This window comes from Microtus oregoni, unplaced genomic scaffold (assembly GCF_018167655.1).
Source record: "Microtus oregoni isolate MIOR12 unplaced genomic scaffold, Mior012 000006F_ref0000085, whole genome shotgun sequence".
Taxonomy (NCBI): domain Eukaryota; kingdom Metazoa; phylum Chordata; class Mammalia; order Rodentia; family Cricetidae; genus Microtus; species Microtus oregoni.
In genome coordinates, this window is record NW_024543065.1 from 47,677,078 (window position 1) to 47,697,644 (window position 20,567).

Consider the following 20,567-nt stretch of genomic DNA (forward strand, 5'->3'; position numbering starts at 1 on the left):
AGATAAAAGTATCATAGCCAGTAAAGATTGGCCACGAGAATGGCCTATACAGACCTCATCACACACCTTATAAGGATTAGGATATGCTAGTACCCCTAATATTAGTGCTAACTTATTAAATTGGCAGGATACAGAGGGCCACTCCAGAGTAATTCAACCTTATGTTCTTGAACTTCCAGTATCATTATGGGGAAGAGATCTCATGAAATCTATGGGTTTTAAATTAAGTAATGAATATTCAGAAAAGGCTCAAACCATTATGAAAAATATGGGCTGCCATCCGAATTTTGGATTGGGAAGGTATTTATAAGGATGGAAAGATCCGATAATGGCAGAACTAAGAAAACCCAGACAAGGGATGGGTTTTTCTTAGGAGCCACTGGGGAAGGAATTCCCATTACTTGGAAAACAAAGGAGCCAGTGTGGGTTCCTCAGTGGCCTCTTTCCTCTGAGAAGCTCATGGCTGCCAATAATTTAATAATGGAACAGTTAACTCTGGGCCATATTAAACTATCCATTTCCCCCAGGAACACACCTATCTTTGTAATCAGGAAAAAAATCGGGAAAGTGGCACCTATTATATGATTTGCGAGCGGTTAATAATCAAATGCAAGTCATGGGACCAGTGCAACGCGGGTTGCCATTACTATCCTCTTTGCCTATTATTGTAATAGATACAAAAGATTGTTTTTTCTCCATCCCTTTGTTTGATAAAGACAGCAAGAAATTTGCCTTTACAGTTCTGTCTCTTAATCATGAAGAACCAGACAAAAGATAGGAGTGGGTTGTCTTGCCACAGGGAATGGCCAATAGTGCTCCAATGTGTCAGCTGTATGTGGGGGAGGCTATTACACCCCTTAGAGAAAAATTTCCCACTCTAAGATGCGTTCATTATATGGATGATATATTGCTGGCTGCCAAGAATCAACAAATGTTAGATCAGGCCTATGTGGAGCTTATTAAGCTACTTGAAAGGAGAGGGCTGCATATAGCCCCCGAAAAGGTACAAAAGGATAAAATTGTTAATTATTTAGGAGTAAGAGTCTGTGAGAAACAGATTATCCCTCAAAAGATAGAGTTAAGGAAAGATAGTTTAAAAATGCTAAATGATTTTCAAAAGCTGTTAGGTGATATAAATTGGATTAGATGTTATTTGAAGTTACCAAACTATGAGTTAAAACCCCTGTATAGTGTTTTAAATGGAGACTCCGCTTTGGATTCTCCAAGGCAATTGACTACTGAGCCACGAGAAGCATTAAAAAAGGTGGAAAACAGGTTACAAGATGCCTTCCTACAAAGGATACAAGAGGGTCAAGATATTGCTTTATGCATTCTTCCCTCATATTACCAGCACACAGGACTCTTATGGAAGAGTGGGCCATTGCTTTGGATATAATCTAAGATATCTCCAGCTAAATCTCTTGAGCATTATCCTACTGCTGTAGCAACTTTGGCATTAACCGGAATTCAGCAGTGCCTACAATATTTTGGTGTTGCCCCCGCTACCATTATAGTGCCTTATTCCAACCATCAAGTAAAGATTTTATGTGCTACCTTAGACGAGTGGGCCATCTTGCGTTGCTCCTATCCAGGGCCTATAGATTGCTGTTATCCTAAACATCCATTGCTGACTTTGTTTAAGGAACACCCAGTGATATTTCCCAAAATTACTACTTTACAACCCACTCCAGAGCCAGTGTTATTTTTACAGATGGATCTAAGACCGGTTGTGGCACTTATATGATAGATTCCTTGGAGCCTGTTATACATCAATTTTCTCCTGGAGCCCCACAACAAGTTGAACTGGCAATTGTAATAGAAGTGTTTAAGGCCTGCCCTTCTGCATTCAATCTAATTTCAGATTCATGTTATGTTGTTAATGTCTTAAGATCCTTAGAATGTGTGGGACCCATTAGGTCTTCCAATCCTGTACATATACTACTTGTACAATTACAGCTTTTACTCTGGCATCAAAAAAAAATCTTTTTTTTTTTGGACAACATATCCATGCACATACAGGATTACCAAGTCCTTTAGCTGAGGGCAATGACAAAGTAAATCGTTGTACCAGACGAGAATGGATATTTCTCGCCTCTGCTTTACAGAGAGCATATGATTTGCATAAGGAATTTCATGTTAATGCCAAAACCCTACAACAAAAATTTAATATCTCTCATGCTGATGCACAGAAAGTGGTTGTAGATTGCCCACAATGTGTTGTTTATCATCATCCTCAAACCTTGGGAATCAATCCACGTGGATTACTCCCTCTTAAAATTTGGCAAATGGATGTTACACATATTTCGGAATTTGGCAAGCTGAAATATGTGCATGTTTCGGTTGATACACATTCTGGCATTATTCATGCCACACCCATGACAGGTGACAAGGCGACTCAGGTGATTGCTCATTGTCTAGAAGCATGGGAAGCCTGGGGCAAGCCCCAACAGTTAAAGACTGATAATGGTCCTGCTTATACTGGACAAAAATTCACCTCATTTTGTCAGCGTATGGGTGTTCAATTGACTCATGGACTGCCAGACAATCCACAAGGACAAGGCATCGTGGAACGTGCCCATCGATCTCTAAAGGAGATACTTCAAAAACAAAAAGGGGGAATAGGCCATAAGCAAACCCCTAAGAATAGACTTTCTTTAGCCTTATTTACTTTAAAATTTTTAAACTTGGATAACTCCATTCAGTCTGCCACAGACAGGCATTCATGTCCGTCCAGTCCTTCAAAAGGAATGGTGACCTGGAAGGATGCTTGAACAGGGGTTTGGCATGGACCAGATCCCATGCTGGCATGGGCACGAGGCGCTGTTTGTGTTTTTCCACAGGATCATTTGGACCCTATTTGGGTGCCAGAACAGCTGGTGAGGAAGGTGCAAGTGCAGACGGAGGCAGAAAAGGATGTTACAGATATGTCTGGGGATCCTGTGCCTGTTCCTCACCCACTCAACAAAGAAAGTGATGGCAGAGCTGTGGTGGGGGATTCTGTCAGCCTTTCCCAAGCCGATGCCAGTTCGCCATGACCTGGATCATCATAACCATGAATCATCTGAAGGAGTGGGTGGGAATAGGAGCCCTAACAGGCTTAATGGTGCTTGCCTCCCTGGTATGCCTATGGTGCATTTGTCACATAAAAGTTTCACAGCATCGCAATGCAGTTATGATCATTCAGGCCTTTACAGCCATTGAAGCAGGATAGTCCCCTCAAGCTTGGTTATCTATATTTGAGCACAGGATGCAAGGCTTGTGCACTGCACTTGAGGTCAGAGAAGTCAACCTCAAGAAGAGCAAGTCTGATGGCATGTGGGTTGATGTCTAACTCCCACCTCTGTAAAAAGACACCGGACAGGTCTAGTGCTCTCTGAGTGGATGACACCTGGACAAACACTAGTACATGTTCCATTTTTAACAGAGATCAGACCTCTACTCTTGCCTGTTGCTTTACAAAACCAAAAGGGGGAACTGTAGAGAGCTGCGCAGAGCCACACCTGATGGTGCTGGCTCCCACCCTCCTCGATCCCAAAAGCGAGTGTTCTCTGTGATAATCAACTCCTAATTATGGCTAAGACCTGACTTATGCTATTATCATGCAATGATTGTCAGCTGCTTGCATGTGCGTGGACCTATGGGCAGTGCCCAAGTGGCAATCTGGGGTTGGCAGCCTGTGCCTTTTTAAGGGCTGGGAGAGGATTGTCTGGTGGAGAGAAAGAGAACAAGGTCCTGAATAAACTGCTTGCAGGAAGAGCTCCGGTGTTGTGTCTTCCTTGCTGGTTGAGGCTGAAAGTGACATTGAAACAACAAGCTCTCTACATATTCTGACATATTTTGAGCTATATATATTTTTTCACCTTTCCTCATGAGATGCAAACCATTGGGAGCCACATCTCCTGTGATGAGGCTAAAATTGGACATTTTATTTTCTTTCATGACTTGGAAGGAACTGTACTTAAGGACCAGATCCAGCTCATCTTTCTCTAATTTCTTTCCTAGGAAGTCACAGATCTTCTCAATAGTTCCTCTTGTATCCTAAAAAGAGAAGAAACAAAAAAAGATGCTAATGAACAGAGAGATCTGAGAGAACAGATGCAGAGAAGTTAACTGTGGGTGGACACTGAAAAGGGGGCATGGAGAAAGAAATGACACCTTGATATGCAAAAGCATTGAAAGATTTGAGGAAAGAAGCAGGACATTTACAGATGGCAGAAGTCACACACACACACACACACACACACACACACACAAACACACAGCATTTTGTAATGAGTTGGGAATGCAATGTGTCTGATGTCTGGACCTAAAAGACAGAGACTGATTTCTTTTAGGGAGGAGAGGATACTAGAGACAGGATCTCACATACCAAAACTGTTCTTAAACTTACTTTCTAGTAGATGAAGACCTGGTACATGCGATCCTCCAGTTTCCAATTCTATAAAGTTGTGTTCACAGATGCATGCCAACACACCCACTAAATGCATTGGGATATTTTTTCCTTTAGACAGGGTCTCACTATGCAGCCTTGTTTGGTGGGATGAAATTTGATATGGAGACTGGACTGACCTCAAGCTCAAATAGGTAAAGGATCTACCACCTGAATTTGCCTTCTAAGTGCTGGCATTTAAGGTGTTCACCACCATACCCCACTTGCCTGAGCATTTAAAGAGATACTTTCAGACAGTGATAACTGGGACTGAAGCAGTGTGCACAAAGATTTTGCGAGAAGTTAATATTTACACCGTGTAATACTGTTGCCTATGGGTAACTGAGAATAATATATTTTGCAGCACTTTCATAAGAATGATGTCAATATTCATTACTTGGGGGCATTTCAGGGAGCTTTTATTATGTTTTGAGTTATGTTATCATACTATAATTAAGATATCCATCACATTCATATTCTTCTTGCTTCAGATACCCATATGCTGGAATCACAAATGTGCACTGTCCCAATTGTTAATCTAAGACAGTCATAAGGCAGAAGCTTGGAATAGCGAAGACTTTGCTTTGAATTCTAGCCCTTTTCATGGAACTCTAAAGGTATTATTGATGCCAAACTTTTATTACATAATTTTCAAAGATTCATAATATTTTATGGGAACATAAACAATCAGGGCAATAACAGAAAATAATGTGTTGAATTTTGTGAACAGGAGACTTATGGAAAACAGCCTTACCATGCAGCAGATACAGTTGGATAATAATAAATTTTATTTAATTTATTTATTAAATTCATTTAAAATAAATAATAAATGATAAAATAAAAGATTTTTAAAAAGCAAGGAGTCTTTGGTGTTGCTACATAAAGGGAAACTTTCTTTTCTTAGGAGAAAACATTAAGGAACCAAGTTCCTTTTTGAATGACCCAATTTTCCTGTCTTTGTTGCTCCTTTCTATTTTTCATTAAAAATTGCTTTTTCTGACTTTTGTCAGGGATGCAGGTAGGCTGGCTGCATTTTACAATTCCCTGTGCCCCTCTAGATCTAATCTCCCAGTCTCATCCCCACTTTTTCCACAGAAATATCTGTGGCTACTTCCTTATCTAGAGTAGATCTCACGGATGTTCTTCTAACTTCATTGCTCCAGCTCAATATTATCCCAACACACAAATCTAAAAGTCCTGTCTTGGGAACTCACTGATGACTCTGGCTAGGGAAGAGGTAAGTTAATTGAAGATCATCACCTATTCCTCATTACTAATGTTACCTCCAACTATGCATCAGAATATCTGCATTATCCACCCACATCTCTAGTAGATCTCATAGACCACTCCTAACATCCCTATCGCAACTCATTGCATTGTTCCACACTTCACCTCCACCAAGCATTCCCTGGGAACTCACAGGCCAAGATGGTCAAGGAAGTAATTTGGCTAAATACAGATCTTCATTAACACATTTGTTACTCCAAGTCCAGTCTCCTAGTCTCATTCCCAGCTCTGTGTAGAATACCTGGTTCAGCATCCCTCACACAGATGCTACTGTTGCAAATGGATAAAACCAATATGAAACTCCAAAGTTGAAAGCGTAAGTCACAAACAATGCCACACCAATTCGGGGTTATGATTATTAGGGTGGTATTTATTTAAAGGGGAAAAAACTTACAGATCACTGTCCCAGGCAAGAGCCCTCTACGCAACCAGGAAAGGAGTCTAGTCGCAGGTGGAGCAGGAAGTGAAGAGAGCGAGGAGAGGGAAGTGGCCGCTTTTTTAAAGGGAGAGAAACCACGCCCCAGTGGGCTGGTACCTCAGCGGTGATAGGCTGGAGGAGTGGGAGGACCTCCCGCAACATAAAGTCCCTTCTCCCTACTCATTACTTTGTCTGAGCCCTAAAATTCAGAAGACACTCTCTAAGAACCCATATGCCACTCTAACAGTAAAGCAAGTGGGCTAAATGCAGATCTTCCTTACTCCCTCCATTCTTCCAATTCCAAACCTTAGTCTCATTCACAGATTTTTATCAAACTTGCTGCTATGAATTATTCTCAGTGGCCTCATTCCCAGTTGACTGAGTAGATTCTGTGGAAAACTGCTTGCTATCCTCCTGTGGACTTTCTTCTGCTCTTCTTAGCCCATTCCCAAATATATGTGTCAGCTTCCTATATCCAGACACACATTTTACCTGGAATTACCAGTGGTCACACTGATCAGGATCCCAGGCCACAAAGAGCCACCACACTATCTGAGTATCAAACAGGTCAAAAGAATAATGAAGGAAGCACCAATGCAACATGACAGGGCCAGATATCAGCACTTAGAATTACAAGTTCCCGAATCTCAAAGAGAAGAGTACATCCTATAAATATAATCAATATCATCCTGGAGAATATGTCTTCACTAGAGGCCAGCAACACTACTACAGCAGTTCCTGATGATTTCAGTGTAGTTATAGAGCAAGAAAAGGACCTTAAAACAAGAAATGAATAAATTCCATAAAGAAATCTTTCAAAACACAAACATTAAAAAGAAATGAATAAAATATTCAAGACCGGAAGGTGGAAATAGAATTAATCAAGAAAACTGAAAGTGTAGCAAATCTGAAAAAGAAAAATTTAGGGATCCGAACCGGGAGGACAAAGGGGTGGCCGGTAGCTCCTTTGTTCCCATAGCCTGCCTGCAGCGAGCGGGGTGGGCCCTTTGTTCGCGAGCTAACCAAGCAGCAGGGAGTTTCGATCTGGGCACCGAGTGAAACATCATTGTGGTGAGTGAGTGCTGCGGCAGCTGGGAACATACCTCAGCCCGCCCACACTTCCTGGCCATCCTACAGGGGCTATACTGCCCAAACCGCCTCTCTCTTCCTATCCCATTCAGCTTACATCCAGATCCCCACACCCCCTGTCTCCCTCCCTCCCTCCCATCTTTGGGGCATAGCACCTCCCTGCTCAGCCTGCTAGGGTGCTGGGACCGAACCCAAACCGGGAGGACAAAGGGGTGGCCGGTAGCTCCTTTGTTCCCATAGCCTGCCCGCAGCGAGCAGGGTGGGCCCTTTGTTCCCGAGCTAACCAAACAGCGCGGAGTTTCGATCTGGGCACCGAGTGAAACATCATTGTGGAGAAACATCTCTGGGGAGTGACATCACTGGGAAGGTACATCAGTGGGCAAGAAGACCTGATCCTGTAAAAGAAGATCCAAAGGGGAGTATTGGGAGGAAGAGATGGGCAGACGCCAATGCAGGATTTCTCCCAACAATCTGAAAAACAACACGAAACCACCAGAAGCCAGTGACCCCACAACAGGAGGACATGAACACCTTAATCAAGAAGAAGTAGAAAAAACTGACTTCATGAAAGTGACTGACACCCTTAAACAGCATATAAAAAACGCCCTTAGAGAAATGGATGAGAAGTATAACAGAAAGTTCGAGGAATTGAGTAAATCAGTGAATGATACCCTAGGAAACCAAGGAAAAACAATCAAGCAGATAAAGGAAACAGTTCATGACTTGAAAACTGAAATGGAGGCAAAGAAGAAAACACAAACAGAGGGCCAGCTGGACATGGAAAATCTAGGTAAACGAATAGAGACTACAGAATCAAGTATAACCAGCAGAATACAAGAGATAGAAGAAAGAATCTCAGATTCTGAGGATAACATAGAGAAAATAAACACTCTGATCAAAGAAAACAGCAAGTCCAACAAACTCTCATCACAAAACATTCAGGAAATATGGGACACAATAAAGAGACCAAACCTAAGAATAATTGGAGTAGAAGAAGGAGAAGAAGTTCAGCTCAACGGTACAGAAAATATATTTAATAAAATTATAGAAGAAAACTTTCCCAACCTGAAGACAGATGTACCGATGAAGGTTCAAGAAGCATACAGAACACCAAATAGGCTGGATCAAAAGAAAACATCCCCTCACCATATAATAATCAAAACACAAAATATACAGAATAAAGAAAGAATATTAAGAGCCGCAAAGGAAAAAGGCCAAGTTACTTATAAAGGTAAACCTATCAGACTTACACCTGACTTCTCTATGGAAACCATGAAAGCCAGAAGGTCCTGGATAGATGTTCTCCAAAAACTAAGAGACCACGGATGCAAGCCCAGACTACTATATCCAGCCAAACTTTCATTCACTATAAATGGAGAAAACAAAATTTTCCAGGATAAAAACAAATTTAAACAATACGTAGCCACAAATCCAGCCTTACAGAAAATAATAGAAGGAAAATCACTAACCAAGGATTCCAACAATGACCACAATAACTCAGACATCTAGAGACTCTTCACCAGCGCAAATCAAAGAAGGAAAACACACAAACCCTACTACTAAAAAAGTGACCGGAGTTAACAACCACTGGTCATTAATATCACTTAATATCAATGGGCTCAACGCACCTATAAAAAGGCACAGGATAAGAGATTGGATAAGAAAACAGGATCCAACATTCTGCTGTCTACAAGAAACACACCTCAACCACAAAGACAGGCACCTACTCAGAGTAAAGGGCTGGGAAAAGGCTTATCAAGCAAATGGACCTAAAAAACAAGCAGGTGTGGCCATACTAATTTCTAACAAAGTTGACTTCAAACTTAAATCAATCAGAAGAGATGGAGAGGGACATTTTATACTCATAACAGGAACAATTCATCAGGAAGAAGTCTCAATCCTGAATATCTATGCCCCTAATATAAAAGCACCCACGTACGTAAAAGAAACATTACTAAAACTCAAGGCAGCCATCAAACCGCATACACTAATAGTAGGAGACTTCAACACTCCTCTCTCACCAATGGACAGGTCAGTCAGACAGAAACCTAACAGAGAAATTAGAGAATTAATGGAGGTAATGAATAAAATGGACTTAACAGACATCTATAGATTATTCCACCCAAAGAGGAAAGAATATACCTTCTTCTCTGCAGCTCATGGAACCTTCTCGAAAATTGACCACATACTCGGTAACAAAGCTAACTTACACAGTTACAAAAAAATATTAGTAACCACCTGTGTCTTATCAGATCACAATGGATTAAAGTTAGAATTCAACAACAATGCTACCCCCAGAAAGCCTACAAACTCATGGAAACTGAACAGTCAACTACTGAACCATACCTGGATTAAGGAAGAAAGAAAGAAAGAAATTAAAGTCTTCCTTGAATTCAATGAAAATAAAGAAACAACATACTCGAACTTATGGGACACTATGAAAGCAGTCCTGAGAGGAAAGTTCATAGCACTAAGTGCCCCCCTAAAGAAAACAGAGAAAGCACATATTGGAGACTTAACAGCCCACTTGAAAGCTCTAGAAAAAAAAGAAGCAGACTCACCTAGGAGGAGTAGAAGACTGGAAATAATCAAATTGAGGGCTGAAATCAACAAAATAGAAACACAGAAAACAATCCAAAGAATCAATGAAACAAAAAGCTGGTTCCTGGAGAAAATCAACAAGATTGATAAACCCCTATCCAAACTAATCAAACGACAGAGAGAGAACACGCAAATTAATAAGATCAGAAATGAAAAGGGGGACATAACCACAGACACAGAGGAAATTCAGAGAGTCATTAGATCTTACTACAAAAGCCTGTATGCCACAAAACTGGAAAATGTAAAAGAAATGGACGCTTTTTTAGATAAATACCATTTACCAAAACTAAACCAGGACCAGGTGAACAATCTAAACAGACCTGTTAGTGGCGAAGAATTAGAAGCTGTTATCAAAACCTCCCTACCAAAAAAAGCCCAGGACCAGATGGTTTCAATGCAAAATTCTACCAGAACTTCCAAGAAGACCTAATACCTATACTCCTTAATGTATTCCACAATATAGAAACAGAAGGGTCATTACCAAATTCCTTTTATGAAGCCACAATTACTCTGATACCAAAACCACTCAAAGAGACAGTGGAGCTGATCTATTGGGAGCTCACCAAGGCCAGCAGGACTGTGACCGAAAAAGCATGGGATAAAACTGGACTCTCTGAACATGGCTAACAATGAGGGCTGATGAGATGCAAAGGACAATGGCATGGGGTTTTGATCCTGCTTAATGTGCTGGCTTTGTGGGAGCCTAGCCAGTTTGGATGTTCACCTTCCTAGATATGGACAGAGGGGGGAGGACCTAGGACTTACCACAGGGCAGAAAACCATGACTGCTCTTTGGACTGGAGAGGGAGGGGGAGAGGAGTGGGGGGGAGGGGGAGAAGGGCAGGAGGAGGGGAGAAGGGTGGGAGGAGGGGGAGGGAAATGGGAGGCTGGGAGGAGGTGGAGACTTGTGTTTGGTTTTTTTCTCTCCTTTTCTCAATAAAAAAAGAAAAAAGAAAAAAAAAACAAAAATGAAGAGGGAAAACTGAATGGGATGATAGCTAGATTAGTATGAACTTACTCACACTAATAATAGTAAAAGTGTGTAATAGAATGAATACTTGTGAGCTATTATTTACAGACAATTTACATTGGTGTAGATATTTCTTTTTTTTAATTTATTTATTTATTAATTATTTCTGCCTCCTCCCCACAACCGCTTCCCATTTCCCTCCCTCTCCCCCGATCAAGTCCCCCTCCCTCACCTGCTCGAAGAGCAATCAGGGTTCCCTGACCTGTGGGAAGCCCAAGGACCGCATAGATTTTTCTATATTGATAAGTTCAAATTCTATTTGTTATATTGAATATGCTCTGATTTATGCTTAACTGTATATTTATCTATATATTTGTATACCTATGCAAAGTTATTTTGTCAGATTGTATACATGTATGCTTCTGCCTGTGTTTAAGACATTTTGTATATTGATACAGTTTTAGAATATATTTATCATATTGCATTATATATTTCTACCTGTGATCAAGATATTTATACATTGTTTATATTTTGAGATCACTGTACTCATTTGTTTTACAGTTGTTTAATGATTGACTGATATTCTAATATGAAGCCCTAGACTTTAAGTTATGCAGGAATTAAATATTATAGGTCAATAGTCATCCATGTTTGTCATACTTATAGTTAAACTAATCAGGTTCTTTAGATACATAGAGATAGATTGTATCTATCCACATAGATAGGTTATCTTTAACCACTTCAAAGATCTGTAGAACATACATGGCATTTAAATAATTTAGGATTCTGTTGATGTGAGACATGATTGCTCTTGGCAGCATTGTTCTATTCCTGAGAGAGTATTGAGCACAAAATACACTCCAAGAAAAAGTTTGTTTTCTTCTTGGCACAACTGGCTTTTTGCTTATGCCTTGACCAATGACAAAGTGCACAATGTCCAGACTTGACTCAGAAGGATACAAGAAAAAAGACTGCCAAACCTTCCCAAGACAGGGTAAGACAGTTCTGAAAATTTTCCTGCCTCTGAAAATGGTCTGTCAGTTACTCTAGTTCATAGACAAAGATGAATGTTTCCACATTGCAAATGAGACTTTGAGTGATGGCCTGGGCAGCCAGTTGTCTCTGTCATCTACTGTACATTTTGGAAGCTGTTTGATTGTACTTCCTGCCTACTCAAGTAATATTATCTCCCTTCTTCAGTCTTCAATGTGGTTGAAGACTAGATAGTCATCTTACCATCCTCTTATGATCTAGTAAAGCCATTTCTACTACAATCTTAGACTCCTTAGAATAGAATGTTTATTAAAAATTAGGATAGATTGCTTGCTTAATATTGTTTATGCTGGCTGTAATTCTAACTTTATACTTGATATCTGTTCCTGGTGTACTTAGTTTTGTATTACGTTTGGAACTCTCTTATTTAAACAAAAGGCGGAGGTGCTATGGGAGCTCCTTCAGTCAATAGCTTTTAAGACACCAGCTCACTTGGGCATGGTCTCTTATACTATAAATGCAGCTGTAAAGAGTGCACTCGCTCTTTCTCTTTGGACTCTCATTTCTGGCTGCTAGCTTCAGTTTCTGTTCCCCATTCGTGCAGAGGACTGTGATCTGTGAGTCTACCTCTAAGTAAATAACCCATTATTATACATAATCCTGAACTACTATGGGATTATTTTGTGACTTCCATCATCAAGAGGGAGTATTTTTAACTAAGTGAACATAAAATACACAAAATTACTTTTTCTTTATGGTCTTTTGAAACAATGTCTCTTGTAGCCAACATTGAACTCAAACCAACCATACAAGCAAAGATGATCTAGAACCCCTGAAATTGACTCTATGTCTCAGAATTGGGTTTGCAGTCCAGGGACACACTGCTGATGTATTTTTTAATTTTTAAAATAAGAGATATTTGAGAAAAACCCAAAGAACTTAAACATATTTATACCATCAGTTGGGCATTTTAATGCGATGAAACCTTCAATGATTAGGTAAATGCCTAGTCTATCAGTCTATTTAAATATATGGCATTACTTACTGGTGAAACATTTTAAATATTCTCTACTAAGACATTGGAAATCTGTAGTGTAATCTAGTCCATCCTGAAGAACCCCTGTACTGCAGAGCACAGGACACCATCTTTCCTGACTGTCTGCACCCTGTAGATGCCCAGTCAGATTTGTGTAGCACTCAGTACTGTTCTTGTGACTCCAGCACTTGTATTCTCCCAGAATTCACTGATAGTTTTCTCCTTTGTCTCTCTTCTTGCAGTGAAGTGCAGATGACATACATTTTGGCACAACAGTAGAATAACATTACTATCCCCACTAACCAGTGCATTATCAGATGTATCAAATGTATTCCCCAGACAGAATTAAATCCTGTAGTGCAAGTGTGAGCTACCCCTCCCTTCCTCAGGGTAAAGTAGGGTAAAGAAGACATGGAAAATGGACTAGGAGGCTGGAGAGGAAATGTGAGATGCAGGTCAATAAAGGTATAAGCAATAATCTAACTTTTAGTGAGTGTTCATGAGCCTAACACTGACATGGCAACACTGAGGAATGTGGGGTGCTTGATGGGGTGCGTTTGTGAGATGGTTTGAGATAAGAATGTTGGTTACCTGTTTCAGGTCTTCATAGCTCAAAAGCAGGAAGTTGTCCCTTTTTCTCATGGACAGCCAGGCACGAGTGTGCTCAAACCATGATCCAAATGTAACTGTGTGAAGGGAGGAAGAAAGTGTTGGCTACAAAAAATAAAAGTAAGCACTGCTTGATATTCTTCTCTTTTGTGCAAATTGTAGATACCTTTATTAAGAAAAATCAAACTGACATTTACAATATTCAATGTAACAAATGGCACATACACAGATAGTGAGCAGATAAAATCAAAAACACTAGTAAACACTTCACCGCACAGCCTTACCACTGATGCCATGGGGAGACATCCTCCTATTTGGTATCAATGACTGAGGCAGCATGTGTTGGGGAAAAGCAATCACACCAATACAGTAAACCAGAGGTTTCTTGACATGGTCAGGCTTAGACTGTCATGTCTGAAGAACTATCTTAAGTAATTATGAGGGAGATCACCTTCTACTGGCCTCCACATCTAAGTTACCCCCACTGCTCAATAGTCACTGTTCAATACCCAAGCCTCTAAAACACAGGCAAGTAGAGACCTTTCAAGCATAGACATCCACCTTCACATCCAAACTTCATTTACATTCCTAAGGCTATTGTGATGTGTTCACAATAGATCCTGGTCTAGTGCACTCTCTTCTTGTCTCAGCCTCCATTTCACACTCCTCACTGTTACCCATTATGTGAAGAAATACCTGAATCAAATCAGTAAAGAAGGTAAGAGTTATGTCAGGGTAAGAGCAGTAGAATATATGAATTCAAGGATTTTAAGATTTAATTGAAAACTGAGGGTAAATAATCTACAGAGAAGTTGTAGTGAATTCTTCCAGAAATGGCAGAATTTAGTCACTTAAAGAGATTGAAAGCTGGTCTCAGGTGATGGCTCAGTGGAATGTATTTGCCTGTATTTGAATCCTCAGGAACCATTGAACAAAGTATATATTAAAGCTCAATACCTGATGTTGTTGCTTGTCTTCCACATTCAAGCTTTGGCACAAGAACAGACATAGTCACACATTTGTTTCCATACAACCATGGACACACACACACACACCTATGCTCATCAGAAAAGGCTAAAAGCCACGCCAGAAGTGGTGGCATACATTTCAAATACTAAAACCCAGGAGTTAAAGTCAAAAGAAGACTAGAGCTTCAATGTCATTTTCCATTACATTGTGAATTAGTGGCCAACTTGAGATAAATTCAATGATAATGTTGGAAAATAAGCAAAAAACCAATAGCATGTTAGTGAGAGCATCAAAAGTAAGCCAGTGACATATATGTTGCTGATAATTAAAAATGGTTCTGTTTTAGAGGTCATTTTCAAAGATAATGTGTTTATTTGGAGGCTGAGATTACAAAGTATATGTCAATAAGTCTGTCTCTGTTATGTAGAAAAAGATTACTTGAACTATTGATCCGCTGTATCCATCCCATAAATGTCATGAGTGAAGGCTTTTACCATATTACTCAGCCTGGATATATTATTTTCTAACACTTTAATAGTTATGTATCAAGTTATGAAACCTAGTGGCTGTATCCAACAACAATAATTAATAAGGTCTGAGTGTTAGTGGGAGAACAATGGTAAAAAAAAAAAAGCAAGCAAGTAAGTACCTGCCTCCTGGTCAAGTGTTCTAGTGGAACAACAAAGGTTCAATGACAGAGTTGGCAAGAATGGTAACCTAAATGATGCTGGAAAGAATGATTCCCATCACTACATCAAAAGATTGAGTGAAAAGCTATAAAGCTATGCATCAAGGTTGCATGATAGTGTTAATATCGTATCAATGAATAGAGTGAGGGCATATATCATCAGGTTGAGGTAGAGAAAGATTGGAGAAGAGGAGAGATAGTGGAAAAGATCTATCTATCTATCTATCTAGAATGTTATACATCAACATTCAGAGAACATGAAAGGCTCTAGAAACTTGTAGTTAATGAAATAATTTTTAAAAGATTTATTTTATTTTTACATATGATTGTGCATTTTCACATGCATATGAGTGTGTGTGTGTGTGCGCGTGCACACACACACACGTGCACCCACAGATATTAAGAGAATTCCAGTTCTCCTCAAGCTAGAGATATGAAAAATTGGGAGCTACTTGATGTGGGTTCTGGGAAACAAACTCCCCTCCTCTAAAAATCCACAAGTTCTTTTAACCACTGAAGGATCTCTACAGCCTCTAATCACATAATTATCAAGAGTAATTTATTAAAACAGTTTTATTGTGCCAAGAAAAGTAAAAATTAGTACAAATGGTCTACACAACAAATAAATTTGAAATGAAGAAAATACAGATACAACATTAAATGATGGCACTATGAGAACAGGTAAAAAAGTACTTACCATATACTCCTGATGATTAAACTGTCTCTGTAACCCACATAGATTATGAGTAGACAATTGACTCCACAAAGTTGTTCTTATGTTCTCACAAAAGTTCTGTGAGATGTGTGTACACACAGAGACACTCTAGCACACACACACATACAGACACACACACACACACACACACACTCTCACACACACACCAGATCATAATAAAAAAGATATTTTTGAAGGAAAAAATATCACAGAGTGAAAGCAAGGTGGGGGACTTGGGACAATTCATTAAAAACAAAGTTGGCATAATAAGAAGACAGGAGTAGGAATAACAAGATATTTGTCCCTCTATGAAAACATGAAATGCAAGGTTCATAGGTATAGAAAACATTTTTATTACTACATTCCATAGATAAGAAAAGAGATGCTATGTTTAGTAGCTTTTAATGTTAACACAACATATAACTATCTTGATAGAGAATTTGAATGAGGAATATTCTAGATTACATTGATCTGTGGGCATGTCTTTGAAAGGTTGTTCTTATATTCATTAATAATGCAGAAAGGTGGAACACAATGTGGGCAGCATAATTCCCTACTCATCGTAGTGTAGAAAAGTAGGGAAGAGAAGGTTAGCTGCAAGAAAGAAAGCAAGGGAAACATATTGTCTCTCTGCCCTTGACTGTGAAATGTAGTGCTTTAATTTCCTACCACAACTTTCCAGTAATAAACTGTAACCTGGGAGTTGTAAGCAAAACCAAAACTTTTCTCTTTGCTATTGGATTTTCTTTTATTCTAGCCTTATGTTGGAATGCCCAAACATTGTTGACTGTTTTACTCTTTTTTCTTTGCTCTTTTGGGGGTCTGCCACACAGCTCACAAATAAGTCAGACACAGAGACGTATTCTTTCTTATAAATGCCAGCCTTAGCTTTGCCTTTTTCTAGTCAAAACATAAAATTATCCCATCCATCTTTTGCTATTGGGCTTTTACCTTTTCTTATTTCTGCATATCTTTTCTTTCTTTCTTACTCTATGACTTGATATGCAGCTGGGTGACTAGACCCCGAAGTCAATCTCCTTTCCTTCCTCCCCCATCTTTTTTCCATGAGTTCTCTTCCTATTTATTCTCTCTGCCTACCAGCCCTGCCTATCCTTTTTTTCTGCCTCAATATTGCCTGCTTAGCTCTCTATAAGAACATCAAGTATTTTAGACAGGCAGTTTCACAGCTTCACAGAGTTAAACAAATTAAACATAAAAGAATGCAACACATCTCTGAAACATTAAAATAAATGTTCTACAACATAAATGAATGCAACACATCTTAAAATAATATAATAATAAAAAGTAGGAGGGACTGGAAATTTGTATTTCAAGTTCTAAAAGTCAACCAATGGCATCTCGACTACTGTACCCATTAAAGCTTCTTGTCATAAGTGAAGGAGAAACAAAACTTTATATGCTAAATAAATGTAAAATGAATTTATGGAATTCATTTTGTACACCAAGAATGCTGTACAAAATATAATTTTCAGTCCCTCCTACTTTTTAAAATCACAGGTGAAATCTCAGTTCTAACAGACCATACCTCCTATTACATTAGACTTGGTGTTTCTCTCTTGACAATTTTCAATGTGCTTTCTTTGTTTACTTAAACAATTCTGAGGGAAGATTCTTTTTTAGTCTTTGTGGTGCCCTACATTCCACCTGTATCTGAGTTGGCATCTATTGCAACAGAAAGCACTTATAGAGATGTTATGGGATATTATTTTAAGATGTGTCTAAAACACTTGATGTTCTTATAGGAGCCTTTTAGACCAAAGAGAAAAATAGTTCTATCTATAAGACTACAACAAGTATAAGTTAGCTTTAGCAGTCTATTTGACACAACTTGGAATTATCTGAGAAATTCCCAGTTAAGATATTGTCCCTATCAGATTGGTATGTGGCCACATGTTTGAATTCTAGTTTTGATTAATGATTGGTATGTATGACGCAGCATATGTAGCTGGGACTGGGCTGTATGAGAAAGCTGATTTAGCATGAGACACTGAAGAAGTTATCAAGCAGATTAGTAAAATGGTTTCTGCTTTATTTCCTTCTGAAGATACTGCCCTGACTTTGCCCATAGATAGATTGAGACCTGAAAGTATAAGCCCAATAAACACTTTTCCCCCTACATTGCTTCTGGCAAGAGTGTTTTTTTTTCTTGACATCATGTATTTATTTATTGAGAATCTATCACATGACAGATATAATAAACAAGGGAATAATTTTAAATAGAAGGTGCTGGTGATTCAGAGATGTCTAATGACTTCTTTGGGATTCCCCAAAATAGAAAGTAAATACAGTAACTCTGCCAATTGTAACAACGTTCATCAGGAGACAATACTTTCACTCTCGTGGAGCCACAACTAAACACGATCCATGCAGATTAATAATCTTTGACAAAAGATGTTGCATAACCAAAGTCAACTTCAGGAGAAAGTCATGGGAAAAGAGATAAGAGAAGAATCACATTAGACAGACCATAATAGACTATTTAAGGGCTTTACTGCTGCTAGAGTAAGAAGCAATCATAGTTGTAATTTGAGGGTGAGAGAAACATGTTCCTAATTTTTTCAAGTTGGACTATCCCTAATGTTGGCAGGGATGAAAATTGTGAAACTTGGAAGAATTCTTGCAATTTGTATCTTGACCCAAGATACCATAAGAGTAGATGATGAGTACCATTCAACTCTATATGTTTGAAGAAAATTATGAGAGATTTTAAGGGTAAATTGTGTAATGTGAGAGGAGGGAAGGCTGTAGGAAAATTACAAGGATATATATAGTAAGGACCCTGAACAGAACAGCTTAGAGTTAAAAAGAGAGCACTCAACTAGAGATGGCAAGAGTGTTTTTATCGCAGAGACCATAAAGCAAACTAGAACAACAGTTAAATAAGAAATAAAAGGAAAACAGCTTGAGAACCTTGGCAAAATCTTCAAAATGACAGGAATCAGTAGACATCTTCCATTAGTTACTGAATAGTAGTGTCAATTTCTAATAAAGTACCACAGACAAAGACATGGAAATAAAATTAGAAAGTATATATTTGTTATATTTTATCATAAAAACACATGGTATCTTACAATGAAATGATGAATAAAGTTGTTCAAGGCAAATGGAGCTAGAAAACAAGTGAGTGTTGCTAATCTAATCTGACAAAATAGACTTGAAACAAAATCTAGTGAGAAATAATAAATAGCACTTTCTATTGATTAAAGGAAGACTTCAAGGAGAGAACTATACAATTTCAAACACAGGTACACCCAGAAAACACTACTACATGAAAGGTTACAGGCTACCATCATGTGACATAGTAGTTTCACTTTTAACTATTAACCCATCATCCTAATAGAAAGTATATAGAATTAAATGACATCACAAGTAAAAACGGCCATAAACAACATCTACAGAATATTGTATCCAAACACTGTAGAATACGCATTGTTCTCAGCAGCTCATAGAACATTCTCTAAAATAGATCATATGTTAGAAAACAGAAAGAATCTTAACAAATATGGGGAAACTGAAATGATTCTTTATATTCTACCTGACAAGAATAAAATGACTATATATAAACAACATGGTAAACTCTAGAAGGTAAATGAACTCATGGATATTAAATAACTCACAACGTAATTGTGAATATATCTTTGAAAAATCTGATCTCGGCACCAGGAGAGCCATCACTGGGGTGAGTGAGTTCTGACCTGCAGCAGCAACCCGGGACATGGAACTCAGATGTTCCTCATCCCCCCCATACTTCCTGGTCTTCCTGCAGGGGCTATACTCCCCGGATAATGCCTCTCTCTACCTATCCCACCCAACTTCCATCCAGAACCCCCCCTTCTGCCTCCCACCCCTCTTCGGGCACATAACATCACCCAGATCAGCCTGTTTGGGCACTGGGACCAAGTCGTGAGGACAACCGGGTGGGCAGTAGTTCCTTTGTCTCAATAGCCTTCCTGCAGCAAGCAAGGTAGGCACTTTGTTTACAAGCTACCCACCCAGCACGAAGATTTGATATCAGCACCAGGAGAGCCATCACTGGGGAGTGCCATCACTGGGAAGGTACATCAGTGGGCAAGGAGACCTGATCCTGTAAAAGAAGATCCATAGGGGAGAATTCGGAGGAAGAGATGGACAGGCACCAATGCAAGAATTTATCCAACAATCTGAAAAACAACATGAAAACACGAGAACACAGCGACCTCACAACAGGAGGACAGGAACACCTAAATCAAGAAGAAGTAGAAAAAATTGACTCTATGACAGTGATAGAGGCCCTTAAACAGCATGTAAAAAACACCCTTATAGAAATGGATGAGAAGTATAATAGAAAGTTTGAAGAATTGAGTAAAACAGTTATTGATATCATAGGAAACCAAGGAAAAACAATCAAACAGATAATGGAAACAGTTCAAGACTTGAAAACTGAAATGGAGGCAAAGAAGAAAACACAAACTGAGGGCTGGCTGGACAAGGAAAATCTAGGTAAATGAATAGAGAATACAGAAACAAGCATAACCAACCGGATACAAGAAATAGAAGAAAGAATCTCAGATTCTGAAGATAGCATAGAGAAAATAAATGCACTGATCAAAGAAAACAGCTAGTCCAAAAAACTCTCATCACAAAACATTCAGGAAATCTGGGACACAATAAAAAGACCAAACCTAAGAATAATAGGAGTAGAAGAAAGAGAAGAAGTACAGCTCAACGGTCCAGAAAATATATTTAATAAAATTATAGAAGAA

The 20,567-nt window shown here is 39.0% G+C and overlaps 1 protein-coding gene across 2 annotated transcripts in view; it reads right to left on the reverse strand.

Annotated features, from left to right (window-relative positions):
• LOC121449068 (sulfotransferase 2A1-like) overlaps positions 1–20,567 on the reverse strand; it is a 51,339-nt gene that overhangs the window by 5,810 nt on the left and 24,962 nt on the right. The window contains exons 4-5 of one of the 2 annotated variants that reach the window (XM_041653270.1): positions 13,415–13,509; positions 3,861–4,038 (exon numbers count right to left, since the gene is read on the reverse strand). The exons of the other annotated variant lie outside the window; for it this stretch is intronic. Of the exons in view, the coding sequence (XP_041509204.1) occupies positions 3,861–4,038; positions 13,415–13,509 (273 nt within the window). The remainder of the gene's footprint in view (positions 1–3,860; positions 4,039–13,414; positions 13,510–20,567) is intronic. 2 annotated transcript variants of the gene reach the window in all.